This window comes from Sorex araneus, chromosome X (assembly GCF_027595985.1).
Source record: "Sorex araneus isolate mSorAra2 chromosome X, mSorAra2.pri, whole genome shotgun sequence".
Taxonomy (NCBI): Eukaryota; Metazoa; Chordata; class Mammalia; order Eulipotyphla; family Soricidae; genus Sorex; species Sorex araneus.
In genome coordinates, this window is record NC_073313.1 from 328,044,182 (window position 1) to 328,064,298 (window position 20,117).

General features: G+C 46.6%; 1 protein-coding gene across 2 annotated transcripts in view; it reads right to left on the reverse strand.

Moving 5' to 3' along the window:
- Positions 1 to 19,701, reverse strand: part of SPRED2 (sprouty related EVH1 domain containing 2) — a 128,162-nt gene extending 108,461 nt beyond the window's left edge. Inside the window, exon 1 of one of the 2 annotated variants that reach the window (XM_055121381.1) lies at positions 18,905 to 19,701. In XM_055121381.1, the coding sequence (XP_054977356.1) occupies positions 18,905 to 18,930 (26 nt within the window). In that variant the 5' untranslated portion in view covers positions 18,931 to 19,701. The remainder of the gene's footprint in view (positions 1 to 18,904) is intronic. The other variant, XM_055121380.1, reaches the window with a different exon arrangement.
- Positions 19,702 to 20,117: the final 416 nt, after the last annotated feature.

Consider the following 20,117-nt stretch of genomic DNA (forward strand, 5'->3'; position numbering starts at 1 on the left):
CAACTTTCTACAGAAAGATGGCACAAAACTCCATGACAATAATCTGTCTCAATGTCAATGAACCAAATCTACCAATTAAGTGGCACGGAGTGGCAGGATAGTGTAGAAAATTGAACCCAACATTCTGCTGCCTGTAAGAAGCATATGTGAATAATCACAGGAAGCACAGACTCAAAGTCAAAAATTGGAAGGAAATTCTTCAAGCGATAAACCCTTTCAAAAAGGTGGGGGTGGTATACTAGTGTCAGATGACAAAGACTTGAGGCTCAAAAAGTTCAAATAAACAGCAAGGGTCATTTCTTATTGATCAGAGGCCATCACATTCATATGAAAATATGTGTACTTAATGAGTGACCAAAAAATACTTAAAACTGCTAGTAGACCTGAAGAAATACACTGATAGCAACACTACAGTAGCTGGAGACTTCAACACTGTGCTTTGTCACCTCTTGGTAGATCAATCAGACTCAAGCTCATTAAGGAAATACTTGAAGGAAAAAACTGAAAAAGACGGTTTTCATGGATATATATGGGGTTTCGCATCCATCCCTGAAAAGTTGAATATACATTCTTCTCCAATTCACGTAGGACTTTCTCCAAGAAAGACCACGTGCTGGGCCACAAAACATACCTCCACAAAGTCAAGAGAACAGAAATCATACCAAGTATCTTCTCGGACCATGATGCACTGAAAATAGAAGTTAAAAATAAGTACATATTCTTAAACAACTGCTGGGTCCTTAAGAAGATACTTCTGGGCATGTCTGGCCTAATCTAAGAGTCCATCTGCCCAAACTTCTGCAAAAGGGGATTTTTCTGGGGAAAAACAGAAGAGGGGACTGTAACAGCTAGGCTAGTGAGAAATCTGCCAAAGATACTGTGAGGTTGGAGATTCACTGACTAAGGTCACAAACTCAAAAAGTTGGGTCCAGGCTGCTGTTTTCCTGGCAAGGAGACTTTGAGTCCTTCTTAATTATTTTATTTGGTCCCATTTAAAATGTTTGCTCTTTTAAAATTGTGGCAAAGTATACAAAACAAAATTGACCATTTTAATTGTTTTTAAGTCTACAGTTACTGGCACCAAATACATTCATCACTGGGAAAGACCATTTGCCAGTGTGTCTTTTACATTTTTTCCTAAGACACTAACAAATTTTTCACTTCTATGCATTTGTGTGCAGTGCCACACCTCTGGGTTTCAAGCTACAATGTTAAAACCTGGCATCAGTTTTTCTCAGAGACCACTATCCTAAGTCACAGTATTTTCAACTTCTGGGGAAAAATACATTTCTGTTTTTCTTTAATTCTGAGCAAATATGAGATTAATAAAGGTTTGCCAAAAATCAAATTCAACAACTCTATAAAATAATTGGCCTCACTCCACTCTCCTCAAAACAGGGCAAGACTGAAAAAAGACTACTATATTTACTCCTTTATTAAAATAATTAACTTGATACCCTAAAGGTGTCTGTGTCACATCACCAAGGGAAACTTCTGGAGGGAAAAAAAAGGTCTTTCAAAGTTTCAGTCAAACCTTTAAAAAAAATTTAAAAATAAAAATATACTACTAATAAAGTAATTTTGGATGGCTGTACATGATTTAGAATTTATTATTAAATAAAGCCTTCTTGCATCGAGAGTTCAAACTTATTCCTTTGGCTCTCACCTCTCATGTTACATCAATTTGGTGTCTTCTTCCCTACTTGATTATCTGCTATCTAATTTGGATTTGACAGAACCAAGAAGAATGGGCTGAAGAACCCAACAACAGAACAACATTCCTCAGAACTTTCCTTTCCAACCATACAGATGTGTGGCTTTCTAAATACCCTCCAATAGGATGGAGTGCTGAGGACAAATGAATGCAGTAGTTGGCTGGGGCATGTTTAAAGCAGGCAAGTGCTCACAGGTAAATCCCTTCTTCATTTGCCTGGGGATGGATCTTCCCTTCCAAATCCTGACTTGACTGACATTAGGATCTTGCAAATTTACTTAATACAGAGGTGGGTGACTTCTTATAGTTCTCCCTCTGGGAGAACCTGGCTAGCTACCGAGAGCTTTCTGCCCACATGGGAGAGCCTTGAAAACTCCCCATGGTGTATTCATATGCCAAAACCAGTAACAATGTTGGGTCTCATTCCTCTGACCCTGAAGGAACCTCCAATGGCGCATCGTTGGGAAGGACGAGTAAAGAAGAGGCTGCTAAAATCTCAGGGGTAGGACGAATGGAGATGTTACTGAGACTGCTCGAGAAATTCAACGATCAACAGAATGATGATGATGATGTTGATGATGACAGAGGTGGGTGAGACAAAACAGATACAAAATCTAACTCCACTGGTGTAGGGATGAGACAAGTAATAGTGGAAAAGCTGGAGACTGTGTCCTAGACAGCACCCAGAGCCCACAGGAGAAAATGTTCAGCCCGGGGGTCTTAGAAACAGCTGCTTGCTGCAGAACAGGGGAAAGAAAGCACACCTCTCATCTCCAGGGGGATTCTGAGCAAGAGAAATGTGGAAGGGGAGATCTGCAGGTAAAATTTGCATTTTTAGGGGCTGGAGCGATAGCACAGCAGGTAGGGCATTTGCCTTGCATGCGGCCGACCCGGGTTCAATTCCCAGCATTCCATAGATTCCCTGAGCACCGCCAGGGGTAATTCCTGAGTGCAGAGCCAGAAGTGACCCCTGTGCATCACTGGGTGTGATCCAAAAAGCCAAAAAAAAAAAAAAAAAAAGATCTGCGTTTTAAACCAAACCACCCTCAGATTCTGGCTGATCCAGAAACATTGGCCAAAGGAATCTGAAACAGAACCTTCTGTTCACAAAGGATCCTTCACTCCGATGAATAAGGGGAAACAAAGGAAGGGGTGTCCATAACCCCAAAAAATTATCACTGCTGTTGTTAATATACAGCCTGAGGGTGGGAGACAGCGCAGTGACAGACTGCACGCCTCACCCATTGTGATGCCCTGAGTTCGATCCCCTGCTCTCTGCAACAAAAAAGAGAAGAGTACCTCATAGTGATTTGATTAAAAAATATAATTTTAATTTAAAAAAAAGAAGAATAAAATGTGTTTCCTCTCTTACATGAGGAGTATGGATCTTGTTCTCCCCAGTGGAATCAACAGGGCTGGGAAAAGGAGCCAGTTTCACCCAGACCAAGAAGGGTGTATCCTTGGGTCTGTTGGTCTGTTTGCTGGACCCCAAGCTCCTGGGGATAGAGTCCTGGTTTAGGGATTAATTTCACCCTTCAAGCTTAGGTTGCTACAGGCCTTTCAGCACGGCAGGAACAAGCTATGTGACATACCAACAGATAGAGTCAACTTTATCTGGTGTTAACCTATAAGGCAGAAATCTTATTAAAAAAGAAAAAAAAAACCTTAAAAAACCACCATAAAAAAATGCTCATTATTTGACCAGCTGGTCAACTCTTCCGTTCCTCTTTGCTGTAACAGCACCTGTTGCCTTAGAAGTGTGCAGTGTTCTCACACTAATGTGCCAGAACCGCCACCCTGCCCATGCTGGCACACACCTCCCCTCACCCGGAGACCTGCATATCAAATATTACTTCCTGCTGTCGACAACCACACGGCCTTGGCAGTTAGCATCAAAAGCAAACACACAAGGAGAACAGAAGGCCCAACACTGGGGTGGAAGAACAAGCAGAGGTAATATTTCATCAACTTTTCACTGGGGCCCCGGTGCAAAAATGTTAGAGCCCAGCATGTTTTTCAAACTTTCATCGAACAGCTCCTCTTTTCATCCCTCTAGCGTGGTGAGCTGAAGACCCCTCCTCCGCCTCTTCCCCTAAACACGAGAGAAACGATTTTGAGACCCTGACCTGCCTGCCGTTCTCAGGTGAGCCATGATGTCAGGAAGTTTGGTGAGTACTTCCACAACCAGCAGTTCCAGGGCTGACTGAGGCAAGCCATCTGTTCAATGGTGATGGCTCACTGTCACAGGGGCTAAATCTTTTTCCTCTTTTTCCTCTCTTGAGCGCTTGACAATTTGAGGGCAGTAATCAGGATGAACGTTAGCATCCAAAACAGGACTGGCATCCGGACCAGGTGACATCTTCCCCAGGACACGCTCCCCCAAAATCTAGCTGGGATAGCAAGAGGCATCCTAATTTCTTCCTTATATGTTGATCTTTTAAAGAAGATTATATTTGTAGATGAGAATCCAAAAAAAATAGTAGGAACTCTCCTTGCAATATTTAGAAGTGAAAGAACCCTTCAATATTATTATTATTATTCAAGCTCTATACTTTAGATAAGAAGGCTGGATTCAGAAAAATTCAACCTGAGGCCACCTGGCAAAGAGTTAGGAATCTATTTCCTGAGTTTAGAACCCAAGGCAAGGCCCAGTCCATCTTCTGTGCTACTCAGTATCCATTTGAGAGCTTTTAGTGTAGTGGGGAGGTTCTCTTCAATGAACATAGAGCAGGGTCTGAGAGATATAGCTCCATGTTTTTCTGTAGGCGAAAGCTCCAGGCTCCATCCTGGACACTGTGTGGTCCCCCAAGCACCAGACCTGTCAGGTGGGCCCACCCAAACTGCACAGCACAGCTGTGGATCAACACTGACTGAAAGAGGGGCAGAGAAGAGCAGGAAGGCAGCTACCAACTCCGGGCTCTGCCTCTGATCTCACTCTGGGAGATGTCCTGTCTCAGTTTCGAAGCCCCCTTCCAGCCACACAGTCCTCTGCTTTCCCTCAGCCCTTCCACCCCAGCTGCCCTGGACGCTTCGGCACCTTGAGCATCTCTGCACTTGAGGGTGAAGCACTGGTTGGCTCTCAGCTTTCTAAACGTGAGCAAGCCCTCTAAGGGAGAGCGTTCAGGGACTGTCCTCGCCCAGAGGGATCCCAGCTGCTTGCTTGAATAATAACTCTCCCCGTTATAAGGCCTGGGAGAGAGGTCCAAGGGCTGGAGGGACGCACCTCCCACGCTCTGTCCAAGTTTGATTCCCAGCACTGCGCTGGTGGCCCTATGTACCACTGGGTCAGAGACTGAATCCGTAGATTGGCACTGCTGGGCTAGACCTGGAGGGACAACCTCTGCCTCCCAGACCTCCTGAGCACTGCTTTGGAGCACCCCAACAATGAAAACACTAAATATATAAAGACATCCAATATGGATTGTGTACTCTTTGGGCATTTGGAGTTTTGCTTTGTTCTATTTGTTGGGGGGCCATAACAGAGTAGCTTGGGCTCTATGCTCAGGGTTGCTCCTGGAATGCTTGGGGGAATCAAGTGGTGCTGGAAATTGAACTGGGCCAGCCACGTGAAAGGCAAGCCCTTACCCATGTACTACCTCTCTGGCCCAAATTGTGCAGTATTCTAGTAAATGCAGCTATGCGTACACAGAAAGCATAATACAAAAATACAAGGGATGATGTATATCCGATTCACAAACACTTGGAATGCTTTTGGTGTCTTAGCCACTTGTTTGTGTGGAGGCTTTGGTTCTAGAGTTCAGGCATGTATGGCTGGAGAGTGCTTTACGTTTCTATCACCTTCCTCTGAAAGAAGAAAGGTACAACCAGTGAGTCTGTAGCCAGTTCCTTTCAGATTTTCCACCAAATCCATTTTGAATTTATTATCATCACAGGCATTTGGTGCTGGGGTAGAGTTGGGGGCCCACTCAGCTGTTCTGGGGCTTATTCCTGGCTCTTTACTCATAAATTACTCCTAGCAATGTGGGGGACCATATGTGGTGTCAGGGGTCAAACCCAGATGGGCCATGTGCAAGGCAAGCACTTTACCCCTGTACTATTTCCTAGATGATGGTGGTGGTGGTGGTGTTTTTAAACCTTTCTTGGTAAAACATAAAGGTCTCCAGGTCTCTCACCTTCTGCAGTTCTCTGGTCTATTCTTGGCTTTCCTAGCAAAACTGTCTCCAGTAGAAAGCTCCATTCAGATTCTTATTCTAGTCTTTCTCCATCTCTCACCAAGAATTATCTATAAAGTGTAAGAACTGACAAGTGATGGATAATTTGCATTTTAACCCTATTCAAATTTTCGTAAATGGTTTAATATGCATGCTAATATTCCATCATTATTCCAATTAAAGAAACTATTATGTTAAAGTGCTTAATCAGAAGAATTAGGGAGAACTCCAGACACTTAAAATTAACCTCTAATAGTCCTGACATTCATATCATTTAAGTGCAATTTGCCAAGCTATAAGCAACTCCATGCTTAAGACTTCTGTTTAGGCTCGTGGGGATTCCTGATAAGACCTAAAAAGCAATTCATTTCCTAACTAGATTGCTGTCTAGAAGAATAAACTAAAAAGGCTGCCATTTAAATACAATCAAATCCCCAAGCAATCACATTCCAGGAGACTTAAACACCATCATCTTGATCCCCAGGAACAACAATGCTATTCGCATCAGAAACAACACAACCACTTCCTCTTTCTCTGACCTTCTCTGTTTAATTACTTCCTGTGATTTCTTCTAGGGCTGCGCCAGCCTCCATCCCAGAGCAGTAGGCTTTCCATACAAGAATGATTTGCCTAGGAGGTGCAGAAAGCCAGCTGACTGTTGGACATGACACATACAGTGCTAGGACTGTAGATTTTTTAATGTTGGACTTCCCAGCATTCTCCAGGAATTTTTAAGTGGTAAGGAAAAACTTCTTCCAACACATTCCTATCTAAATCAAGCTATTCCTCAAAACTAGAAAGTCCTACCAAAGATGGGTAAGTATAGGCACTGGATAATATCTTATAGTGTAGAAGCACCACCTTCGTATTTAAGGGGCGCCTTCCACAGACTCTAAATGCCACGTATGTAAAGTTAGCTTTTCATAATTGTCCGAGAATGAAGATATAAACCTGGCAGCTATGAGTCAGCACTCATAATCACAGATCAGCTTTGCTACCCAGTGTGGTCCATGGAATAGCAGCATCTGTGCATTCACAAAAATCTGCAGATTTTCAGGCCTTATTCAGGATCCTAATTTAACAAGATTCCTGGACGATTCCTTATGCCACTTAACTCTGATTCTCTTAACCGCAGGCCCAGGAGAAAACTGTGCACTGTTATCCATTCTGCCTACACATTGCTTCCAATAAGATAAGGTGCCTAGTTCTCGTTTCAAAAGAGCTCTTGGAGCGCTGTTCTATCAGCATAGAAAAGGCACCTCCTAGTTCCCCACTCCACACGGCTGTACCAGGAAGGCCAGGGAGACACGTCACCTCACACTTTTGAGTCACTGACAGAATTTTAAGTAAAGGAAATCAAACTATACAGACAACTTTGGGGGATTTTTTTTTTGTAAACAAAACATTGGTTTTATGAAGTTATGATCACATTCAATGTTTCAGAGACATGGGATCTGAAGTCAAAGGACCTGGGTTAAATACACAAATCCTATTCTGTGATTTCTGGCAAAATATGTAACCTTTTTGCCTCATCCTCAAAGCCCTTGCTTATGGAACAGACTGCACCCATGTGAGTGTACACGTGCTTGAACACACAGCCACTTCCATCCCACGGCCCCTCCATAATCTCTGAAAAGGATTCCAAGAGCTTAGGCTGGTAGGGGATGTGCTAGCAAGGGCATGGGGTGCTTCAATGCTTTCGATGAAGAGTTCCCCAAGCCCCAGAGGGATTCTGGGAGTCCTGAAAAAGGTGAGGATAGTAAGGGAAGAAAACTCCATTCAGCACTGAGTTGGTTATCCGGGGGCTGCATCCTTGGGCCCATGGGTAAGTGAAAGTGCTTAGTGCTGTCCCTGAGCTGAGAGAGGACACTGACTCCCTACTCCTGCAGTCTGCTCAGAGGAGCCTGGGACATCACATCCAGTGACCGCACCAGGCAGGCACTCATCAGCTACACACTTGCTCCCATTCCTCCAGCCTCCCCCTCACATTTTTTTTTTCTTATCCAATAACTTAACGCTGTTTTACAATTAGAGTCTAAGTATGTTCTAGAGGCAAGAACTCTTCAAAGTCTTTCACACTCCCCTCAAAATCTAGTATCCCAGAGTTTCCTTAAATTTAAAACCGTTTTTATGAGCGGAGGGGAGAAGGCAGATGGAATAGAGAAGGGATCACTAAGAAAATGATGACTGGAGGAATCAGTTGGGATGGGAGATGTGTGCGGAAAGTAGATAGCGGACCAAACCTCTTAGTGTCTGTGTTGCAAGCCATAATGCCCAAAATGAGAGAGAAAGTATGGGGAATATTGTCTGTCATGAAGGCAGGGGGAAGGTGGTAAAGAGGGCTATACCGGGGATATTGGTGGTGGGGAATATGCACTGGTGGAGGGACGAGTGTTTGATCGTTGTGTGATTGTAACCCAAACATGAAAGCTTGTAACTATCTCAGTGATTCAATAAAATTTAAAAAAAAAAACATTTTTTTTCTCTGGGGCTGGAGCGACAGCACAGCTGGTAGGGAGTTTGCCTTGCATGTGGCCAACCCAGGTTCAATTCCCAGCATTTCATATGGTCCCCTGAGCACCGCCAGGGGTAATTCCTGAGTGCATAGCCAGGAGTGACCCCAGTGCATCGCCGGGTATGACCCAAAAAGGAAAAAAAAAGTTTAATAATAAAAATAAACATTTTTTTCTCAATCAGGAGCCGATGTCACCCCAACCCCAATTCCCTGTGGGCCCATAAAAATGGAATAAATTGGGGTGGGGGTGGGGGGTTGAGCACAACACAAGACTGGGGGCTAACCAGTAGGACCACAGGAAAGAAACAAGGCTGGAAGGGGAGGGGTTGTGATTGGAAAAAGGAGAAACACTGGTTTAAAAGACATCTATGAATATAAGGACGTCAGAATATGTTAATCACAGATGCCCATTCTGAAACCTGCTCCCACAGGTTACGATAACCCTTAGGACCCTCAGGGCCAGAGGAAGGTACTGAGCTCACTGGTCACTGGAGTTGTCTATCTGGGCATGTTCAGCCTAAGGAAAAACAAACACAGATTTGATTAAACTTATTAAGCAAAGGAAAGAGATTTAATTACTGTGTTAAGGCTGTATTCACACATGGCTTTTAAAATCCTATTAAAGATGGGCAAAATTATTGGGATCTGATGGTTAAATTAAACCTTTGGTCCAGTATCCACTTCATTCCTTGGCTGGAAATAGAAAATGCAAACATCATCATAGTACGCTATGGAACAAAAGATGCCATGAACTGTCTTACTCCAAAGAGAACCTTCAGACCCACCCAGCCACCACAAACCTCCTGACTTCTGATTTAGAAAAAAACTGTACACTGTTAGTAATAGAATTTCTAGGCCACAGACAGGGAGCCACGGATGCTGCTACCATAAACAATAAGTGCCCCTAAAAGACAGAAAACCTCAAAAACCACTGCAAGTTGGGATCACTGGATACAGGGAACCAGAGTCATGTGGGCAGTACTGATAACAGGGCAGAGTGAAGGTGCTCTTCTGAACAGCACTGGGAAACCCAACTAAAACCAGAACGTGACTCCTAGGCTCAATTGCTCTTCTCACAACCCCCTGGGCGAGTTGTCCAACACTCTTGAGGTGTAAAGTAAGAATCTCTTTTTCTATCTTCAAAAGATGCCTGTAAAGCAAAAGTGCTTGATGGACATTCATTCATTCTCTGCCATGTAAATTCTAAAAGTAGGGGTTGAAGTGATAGTACAGTGGGTAAGTTGCTTGCCTGGCATTATGCCAACTGGGGTTCAATCTCCAGCATCCCCTTTGGTCTCCTGAGCCCCACCAAGAGTGATCCTTGAGCATAGAGCCAGGAGACAGCTCTGAGCACTGCTGGGTGTGGCCCCAAAACAAAACAAAACAGAAGGGTAAATTCAAAAAATAAAGGGTACTTTTCTACATCATGTGAGACCTACTGCATGGAGGGATGCCACTGAATTCCCAATTCACGAGGAGTTGTGCTAAAATAAGATGCTTAACCTACACTACCTACACTTTTAAGTCAGAAGTGGATAGGAGAAAGAATTTTGCTTACCTTGATACTGGCCTAGTGACTGGGAGTGTTTGTTCTGGACCCTTCCTTAGTAGAGAACAGAGGCGGGGTGTGACCCCCAGGCCTGTGCTTCCTCCTCTTAACCCCATGGCAGACTCCTCTCTCTCCTTGGCAGATTTGAGAAAGTAACCACAGAGTCTTTTTGGATGTAGATAGGTACATTCTGAATACTTAGTTGGATTTTTTAGTGTGAGGCAAATTATATTTTAATTACTGAATATTTACTTTAACCATGTCATAAACATGCAGAAAGCCTACTCCGTGCTCAGTGGGTATGAAGGTCAATGAGCTACTACTTCCACAGTTACTACTCCCAGAAGGGCAGATGGGCTGCCACGTTTTTCTGTGCCTTTTCAGAGTGGAATACAAATATAAAATAAACAGTGCTTATCTGAAAAATCCATAAGGGAGACCTGAGCCAAAGCAATGTGGGGGGGGGGAGAGCGAGCGCAAGTAATGAAAATGAGAAGACAAGAACCTCATTACCAGATGATCAAGGTTAAGACAATGAAAACACTTAACATGTTAATTAAGGTTTCAACATTATCAAAGGGCCACAGGGACTATACCTGACGGATAAAAACACCAAATTTTAAAAATCATTATTTTAGGGCCTGGAGTGATAGCACAGCGGGTAGGGTGTTTGCATTGCATGTGGCCAACCCGGGTTTGATTCCCAGCATCTCATATGGTCCCCCAAGCACTGCCAGAAGTAATTCCTGAGTGCATGAGCCAGGAGTAACTCCTGTGTATTGCCGGGTTTGACCCAAAAAGCCAAAAAAAAAGAAAATCATTATTTTAGTACAGAAGAGGAAAGCCTTATGCCTTGGGGCGGGCTTTTAGTGGGGCGGGAGGGGAGTTGGGTCCCACCAGTGATGCTTAGGGATCACTCCCGGTGGGCTCAGAGAACCGTATGGGGTACTCGGATCAAACCTGGGTCGGCTGCTTGCAAATCAGGCGCCCTACCCACTGTGCTATTACTTCCGCCCCAAAAGCCTTACACTTTTAGAAGCTGCTTCTATTATTTTAATCTCTTTAATGATAAGTGCTAAATGCTAGGAAGAAATCAAAATGTATTCATTCCTTCACCTCTAATTGCAAATAAACATAGAACTGTTTTTAAATAAACATCCAACAACCCTTTGAGAGTTCACTAGTATAACTTACTATCATGCGGGCAAGATGTCACTTGTGAACAAGCTGATAAAAATTACCTGAGAATGAATCAGTACAAGCTAGCTGTTCTTTTTAATTTAGCAAATTCCTTGAGCAGCTAATGTCAAGTATTTCACTAAGATCTCCTTTCATGACACAGGCCAAATGTCAAACGGTAACAATCCTTCATACCTACCCCAGACAAGCAAAAATTGCATATGGCTGCACAATGCATGGTGCTCCCGTGCAAAAATACTGCTTCTCTCTACTTGAGAGGCTAAAAAGCCCTAGAAAACACCTTTTGAAAATTGGAGAGCTGGGATCAGACGGAGAGTACAATGACAAGGGTGTTTGCCTTGCACGCAGTTGACCCGGATTCTAATCCTGGCAATCCAAATGGTCCCCAGAGCGCTACCAAGAGTACTTCCAAAGTGCAAAGCCAGAAGAAAACCCTGAGCACTGCAAGGTGTGGCAAACAAACAAACAAACAAAACTGGAGAGGTAGTACAGGCATTTGCCTTGCGTGCGGCCAAACCCAGTTTAGTTCCAAGCACCACATGGTTCCCAGAGCACAGAGAAGCAACCGTCCCCCCTCACCCCAAATCAAGATTATAGCTTTAAATATCAGTTTAAGAATTATTTGTAAGAATGTGGTATGGGGCTTTTCAATGTGACTAGGTCTTTAAATTTTACTTGAGAAAATAAGCCAGAGCAAACAACACACACCAAAACTTCCTGCTCCGCCTCTATTATCATCTTGTTCAGTTGCTGAGGATTCTGCTGTGAGATTGTGTATTTGTGTTCAGCCCCAGCAACACAGGAACTATGCCAATATTGGAGTTCATCAGCACAGCTGTCTCCAACTTCAAGTGTGAAGACTCCATCAGAACCCTGCAGCTCCTGCAAATTGTTAATATCATGATTTCTGCAGAGATTCTCCCGCTGAGGCAGAAACACAGGCCTGGGCTTACTGCACTCGGGATCTCCTGCTTCCAGGCTCCCGCAATGGGGACAAGAATCAAATCGCCAGCGGAGAGTTACGTACCCAGTTTCCACAACACAGGCCCAAGAGCTTCCTGCAAACACAGAGCTTCTTAACAAACGAGCAAAAAAGCAGGCTATGGGCTGGAGAGCAGAGCACTCAGTGGACTGAAACTGAGCAAGCCCTTTACACACAGGACAACATTCACTCCCCCGCCACACAGGCTCCCCCATATACTGCTGCGAGTAGCCCCTGAGCATGGCATGGTGTGGTCCAAAACAATCCAAAATAAAAACACCACAGTAAACTACAGAGGAAACTTTATACACATTCTAAATAAATCAAATTATTGTGTCAGTCAGCTGGGGCAAAACAGCTTTCTAAAATAATTAAATCCATTTTTTAATTCACTAGATGTTAATTAGGCAACCACAATGTGTCGAAGGGTATAACAGGGCCAACAATTAGAAAACTAGGCAGCTGAGAAGTCAGCCTGAATTCAAAGAGCTGAAATTCAGGGGCAGAGAAGCCTGGACCCAAACTAGGTCCAACTCTAAGTGGTGATCATCGCCATCACTGCTAGAGGTCCAGGAAAAACTGTTGCAGTCACCAATTTCCACCTGGAGAGTGAGATGGGGAAAATGGAGGACTTCCTGCTGGCAGGGGGAATAAGCAGAATTTTACTTGTTCGAGAGTAAACAGATTGTTGAAGCAGAACAATTTTGGTATTCACACAAACTCACTTTTCCTATATTTTACTGGCTCAAGGAACAGGCACACAGAAGACCAGCTTCAGCTAGAAAGGAGGTAACATTTGTTAATATCCCCGTGTAAACAAACCCAGCAGATGGAGGTTGGTCCAGGCCCACAATCTAACAAGCTGTTCCACCTTTGCAGTAAGCACTTTAAACAATGACTTTATGCAATGGCAACAACTTATGCAATGACAATTACTTTATATTATGACAATTTCCTGGCTTATAAGCTTCTTACAATCTTTCCAAGAATTTTTGTTTTGTCTCACTTTCAAATTTTTCTGATGGATAGACCAAGCTTCCAATACTGCCTAGTCAACTCCATTTACTGGGTCCACTCATGTAGTGTGGGAAACACATTCTCTTTCTGAGGCAAATGCAAAGAAAATAGATCAATAGCTGTTGATTTAATTTCCACAACCATTATTTTAATGAATGGAAAGCTCACATTCTACCTAACATGTAAGCAACTGAATTCACACTCCTATCATCCTAAAGTGTATCATAGAATTCTCAAGAGAAGTTAGTTTTAAACTCAGTCTAATACAGTAGGTGCGGCACAGGTAGGATGAGGAAAGTGAAAATTCCATGGCAACATATTGCCACCAACTTGAAATTAAAGGCCACATGACTGGCAGTTTGACTTATCAAGTCAGAATGGATAGGGCTGGCCATGCTCTCTCCTCAGGTAGTACCTCCCATTTCTTCCAGGGGCTGAGGTGTAACACAGCAATAAACATACTTACTAGCCTTTTATATGTGAGGTCCCAGGTTCAATCCCTAGAACTGCAAAAACTAACATGAACACGAACACGCACACACGCGCGCGCGCACACACACACACACACACTCCTCTCTCTCTCTCTCTCTCTCTCTCCTTCCTGATCCAAGCTTTCACAGTGCTCAATCCCAACTCATTTGGTTACTAGATAGAGGTAAAATTACTTTATCTCTCTGTGCCTTGGGAAAACCATCCATACACGGGATTAATAATACCTCCTACTTTGCCAGATTGTTGAAAAGACTAAATGAATAAAAGGCTATTGGGCCAGAGCTGAAGAGACAGTAAGGGGGTTGAGGCACTTGCCTAGCAGGCAGCTGACCCAGTTTCATCCCTGGCACTGCTTAATATTCCCGAGCACAGAGCTAGGAGCAAGGTCTGAGCACTCCAGGGTACAGTCTGCAGAGAACCTCCCTCTCAACCTCAAGAGTCAATTGGATCAAGGATATACTTAGCAGAGCTCCTGCATTACATGTGTAAGGCCTGGGATTCCACCCCTGACATTAGCTAAATTACATGGGATTACACCTCCTTCACAGGGTTATTTGAAATCTCACAAGCTAAACCTATGGGACAACAAATTCGGTGCCCTGCAAAGAGCCAAAGTAGATATCTACTTTCTACTTAGTACTGTATCACAAACTTTACACAGGCCGTTTCACCTAAATCTCATGACAACTTCACAAAACTGGTGAATTTATTTGCATTTTATCTCTTTCATTTACATAGAAAAAAGAAATCAAAGATGATCTACCTAAGAAACTGGACTTAATTCATAAAATGAGCAAATAACTGCATTTAAAGGGGGATCTGATTGGAGTCTGGCTGAAGTAACCAGTTATGCCTGGCTGTTTTCTTGCAATGGAGAGCATTAGGCACATTCATAATTTTCTATGAAATAGTGATGATACTATTGAGTGTCAACGGAAGAGTTATCTACTTTTCCCCTTGGTGTATGTGGAGAGGTGTATTGAGGCTACTTGCGGATGTGCTCAGGACTTAATAGTCCTAGCTCTGTGCTCAGGAATCATTCCTGGCAGTGCTCAGGGAACCACATGATGTTATGAGGCACCATGTATTGAACTGGGCTTGGCGTATACAAAGCCCTCTGCTCTCAGGGATCATTTCTGAGGGGCTCGGATGACCATATGTGGTACAGAAGACTGCACTTGGGTCGGCCATGTGCAAGCAAGCACCCTACTATCACTCTGGTTCCCAGAAGAGTATTCTCTTTGGTTCCAAAGTAAGCTACAATATACTTAGATATGATGGTCTTGACATCTGTAATTTCCTTGAGATAGTTCAGCAAAAATATTTAAGCCCTTTAAAAAGGGAAAAAAAACCCACCTTTCAAGATTAGGAGAAAGGGAAAGGGGAAGGGGAAGGCTGCAGTCCATTCTCAGCAAGATGAGTGTGCTGCAGAGAAGAAAACAGATGCCAGCCCCACATCGCCTCAGCTACAGCCTTGCTTGAGAAGACTTCCTTTAGTTTGCACACTTTCAAAAAATTCATAACCACGATCAAATGCTTTTAAGAGACAGATAAAATATGTATGATTTACATTTTTTCTTTTATTCCTGCCTACCAAAGACCACTTTCAATATCTTATTGATGTTCTTGACTTTTTTAATTATTAAAAAAAAAAGCTTGTGGTATTATAAATCTTAATATGCATTATTTGGGTTGCTTTTTGGGAGGGAGGGGGAAGGTAGGCATACCTGGCAATGGTCAGGAGTTACTCCAGACTCTGCACTCAGGAATTACTACTGGCAGTGCTTGGGGGGAGTATATGGGATGCCAAGAATCCAACCGAGGGAGGCTGCGTATAAAGTAAGTGCCCTACCCATTGTAATATCACTACTGCCCCCCAAATATCTTTTTTTCTTTTGGCTTTTTGGGTCACACCTGGCAATTCTCAGGAGTTACTCTTGTCTCTGCACTCAGGAATTACTCCTGGTGGTGCTCAGGGACCATATGGGATGCCAGGAATAGGACCCGGGTTGGCCACATGCAAGGCAAATACCCTACCCACTGTACTATCGCTCCGGCGCTGGCCCCCAAATCTTAAATTTTTTTTTTTATATGGAATGGAATTAAAGATCACTGTATTTTCCACAAGGAAGCTGGTTTTTAGGAGCATCAGTAAAAACACCAGACAAGTTTTCAGAAATAATCCACGTTTTTATTACAGAGGATTTTGAAACTGATATGGGAAAAAGTGACACAAACAATATTATTATTCACTATCGTTGTTGTTTGGGGGCCACATCCAGTGATGTTCAAGGGTACTGCTCCGGAGTCACTCCTGGTAGTATTCAAGGGACCATATGGTGCCAGGGACCAAACTCGGGGCCTCCAGCATATAAAGTATATGCTATAGCCTACTGAACTACTTAGCCCAAAACATTCTTTTTTTTAAATTAAGTACAATTTTGGTAGTTTCAGATTCTGATTGTGTTGAGACCAAGTGTAGCAGATTTAAATATCTGCTTTTATTTAAAATATTTAAATATTTTAATATAAACCTTAAATATTTTTAGGCTACCAAGAAAATCTATTTCACCTAAGGTGCAGATATTTCTTCCAGGTCTCAAGTTTGAGGTCACAGATTATCTTGGTAAAAGACACCCTTCCTACTGCCAAAAGGTATCTAAAAAACCCTCAGGAGAGAACACAGTTTTGTTCTGGCATAAAGGAGAGGTATACGAGTCTAGCAAGAACCTAGGCTAACATGGCTTCTGTTATCAGTCATTTGAGCTTTGAGCTTCCAGACAGCGATGGCAAAAAACAATAACAAAAAGCAATCACTTGGAGAGAGAAACCTTCTTCCTGGCTCACACAATTAAAAGGCATTTTTCATATGGCCATTATATAAGAAAATGGAACAATATAATGGACATTGTCCACAAATGGCAGTTACCGCCCATGCAGTTCTTTCAGGCCATTCATGTGTCCTGCCAAGGTGATTACATTAACGTAATGCCAAGAAGCCTATTTCTATAGTTGGGCCATGGCTGTGCAGCTTTCTGACACCAGAAACTGTCCTCAAATGGCCACTGTCTCCACTGGGCTTCCGGCAGCAGTAGGGACAATCAGCACCAAATTGAGGTGCTCTGAGAGCTTGGGAAAGGTGTTTACTTCTTGCCTGGTCATCCACCCCAAGTCCTTTTGCTTGGATCCCCCACGGGCTAGGACGCAAAGCTGACAGGCTGCAGTAAAAAGAGAGGCCCAGTCTCCAGGGATGGGGCCAACCTAGAATGCTGAAGCCAGAGTCCGTGAACCGTCCTTCACGGTTACTACAGCTACCTACACGTATGTCCAGGTACAAGGGAAACCCCCCAAAAGACCTGTTTACTGAAACCCAGAAAGAGGCAAGGTGCACAGCAAAATCCATCTCCTCCATATTCTAGCCCTCAACACACCAACTTTTTCCATTTTCCCACCTCAAGACAGGGCCTATGAAGGCAAAGCAAAATATCTAATAGAAAAGTCAGCAAATATGGTTGGTTCATGGATGCCAGACTGGATCCTCTACAGCCATGGGAAAACCAGGGGTGACTGGAGTGAGGCTCCCTGAGGATTCACAGGAAGGAAATTCCTTTTCCCCAAACACCGATCTTCCCAACCTTCTCCCCCAACCTTCCTCCCCGCCCAGTAACAACAGCCGCCCAAGGATAAAGGAGCATTTTTTTAAAAAGTGAGCAGGTTCTTAGGAGTAGGGCACATAGCATTCTGTCACCTGCTGCAGGCAAGCCTTCCCAGTCGCCCAGCCCTGAGTCATTTCCCCTCTCCGCATTGAGCCTCAAGGCTCCCTGGGGCAAAAGACTCAGGGCCTCCTGGGCTTCCCTGCCCGCCACCCCCACACCCCTGCAGACCGGCGCGGAGCCGCCCTGCAGACGCTGCCCACCGACTCCTAGCGTCCAGGCGGGCGCCTGAGCAACCTTGGCTAATGGCAGCTCTGAATGAAAAGAGCCCAGGCAGGCTCCGGATTTATGAATGTGCAGGGGAGGAGGGAAGGGATATCATGTGACAATAAAGGAGAGTGTCTTATTCACAAAAAAAAAAAAAAAGAAAAGAAAAGAAAAAGAAAGTGGTTGGTGGCTAGTGGTAGGGGCAGCCGGTGAGCAAACCGGCGGTGGCCACCGAGCACCGAGCAGTGACACTCGGACCCAAGGCCGACGACCTCAGGTGCCCGGCCTCCCGTAGCACTCGCGATTTGGTAACGCCTCGGGCAGGGGGTGGGAAAGCGCCAAGCCGGATCTGGAGACCGAGAGGTAGGAGGGAGCTGTACCTTAGCTCCGGGCTGGCGGAGGGCAGCGGTCCCGCCGGAGTCGGTGGCGGGTCGGCTCCGGGGGCCCCCCAGGCGCAGCGCCTGCAGCATTGTTCCCCTCGGGCTCGCACGCCTGTGCACGCGCACACGGAGTACACAACACACCGCACGCCCGTGCACGCGCACACGAGTGTGTACACACACAGACACACGGCCCGGCACGCTACCCCGCACGCTCCCGTCCGCCCCCGCCGCACACGCCCGGGAGCCACCGCCCCCCCCCCCAGCTGCCCCGACCCACGGAGCGCCAGTCCCGGGCCCACAGGCGCGCGCACACACTCGCGAGCGCCGCGCGGAGCCCCCCGGGCCGAGGCTCCGGCCCGCCGGCCCGCGCGGGGACCCCGGGCGCTCGCAGACCCCCGCGCCGCCTGCCCAGTCCGCTTCCAGCTCCGCCGTCTTTTTTATGAATGAAAATGTGGTATGCAAATGAGAGCGATTCAAGAAAAACGAAATGGCGGAGCCTGGGCCCCAGTGGGCTCCCGAAAGGGACCAAGGGGAGGGCGGGGAGGCTGGAGTCACACAAAGTCACCGTCGGAAAACCCAGCGCCCCCAGGAAGCCGGGGCAGAGGTGTCGGGTCTTCAGTGTCCGCCCGCCCGGATATCTGCGGGGGGCGGGTGGATTGCGAGTCCCCGGAGAGCTAGAGCGGGGACCGCCCCGAGGTCACCCGCGCGCCCTTGGTCCCCGCAGCAGCCACCGCTCCGCGGGTGCAAGGCGCGCCCCCGCTGGCCCGCAGCACTTCTCGCCCCCCTCCTCTATTCTCCAACGACGGGGCAAAATCTCACGTCCCGACCCCCGCCAGCCAACACGAGCAGCTGCACCCCACGCCAAGTGCACCCCACGAGCGTCCCCGGCTGCATCCTCAAGCCCCAGCCCCCACGCTGTCCCCTCGGGGCACCGTCGTCCCACCCCGCGGCCAAACTTACTCGTCCGGGTGTGTTTCTTCGGTCATTTTCTTGTTCACCTAGACGCCTGTCCCGCGGCGGGCAGCTTCGCTCCCTTCATCTTCCTTCATCACCCCCCTCCCCGCCCCGTCTTCACATCTCCGGATCAGATCGCCTGATTTGGTGGTGCTGGGGGGGGTACGGCTAGAGATGAAGGGGGGCGCCGCACCGGGCAGCAGCAGGGGCAGCGCGGCCAGGGGAGTGCGGGGCACGGTTTGGGGAGGGGGGTGCAAAGGCAGAGCTGCCGCGGGAGGAGTTGAGCGCCGCGGCGCTCCGGGGGCTCGGCAGCAGACGCCCGCGGGGAGAGGTTTGGCCGGGGGAACGGCGGTGGGGAAAGGAGGAGAAAAACAAGCGCGCGGCCAAGCGGCGGTGACTGCTGAGAGGAGGAGAGGACCCGCGGCGGGAGGGGGCTCGGTCCGGGGTCGCCCCCAAGGGGGCCGGGCCAATCCCGGTTCCGGGGAGCGCTAGGCGGCGGGGGGAGGTGCGCCGGGGAGGCGGTGCAGGGCGCCCCGTCCGAGCCCCATCTCTCCACTCCAGCGATTTACTCCATATTGGATTCTCACCGCCGCCAACAGGAGGAGGAAGTAGGGCGGAAGCGATGACGTCTTCCCAGCGGCCAGAGGTGGTGGAGTGCAAAAAGCTTCCTACTTGCAACCGAAAAAAAAAAAGAGAGAGAGAAAGAGAGAGAGAGGGAGAGAGAGAGAGGGAGGTGTGTGTGGGGGGAACTTTGTCCCGCCTACTGAGCGAGCACACCCGGCTTCCTCTCCCCTCCCTCCGGGCTTCCACTCCCGGAGGAGCCGCGGATCGGAGTTGTTTGCGCCGAGTCGGGCTGGCTCCGGATCCTACTTGGGCGTCGCTCCGGGTTTTAGGAAGCCCGAGAGGCGGGTGGAGGCGGGAGCGGGGAACTCGCACACATCTGGCTCCCGTTTGGGTGCCTCCTTCCTACCAAACCCCTGGATTTAAAAAATCGACTGATGGTGGGGTGAAGGGGGGAGGAGGTGAAGCGGAGGAGGGGGAAGGCTGAGACCAGAAGGCGTGCTGAGGCTCAAAGGACCTACCCCGGGGCCCTAGGCGTGAAGGTGGGGGCTGCAGAGTGCGTTTGCCAAGGTTGTGAATGGCAAAGGCTTTTCCATTTCACGTGAATCTTGGGATGTTGGTAGGGGAACGGGCGTTTTTAAGGAGTCACTACTTGCAC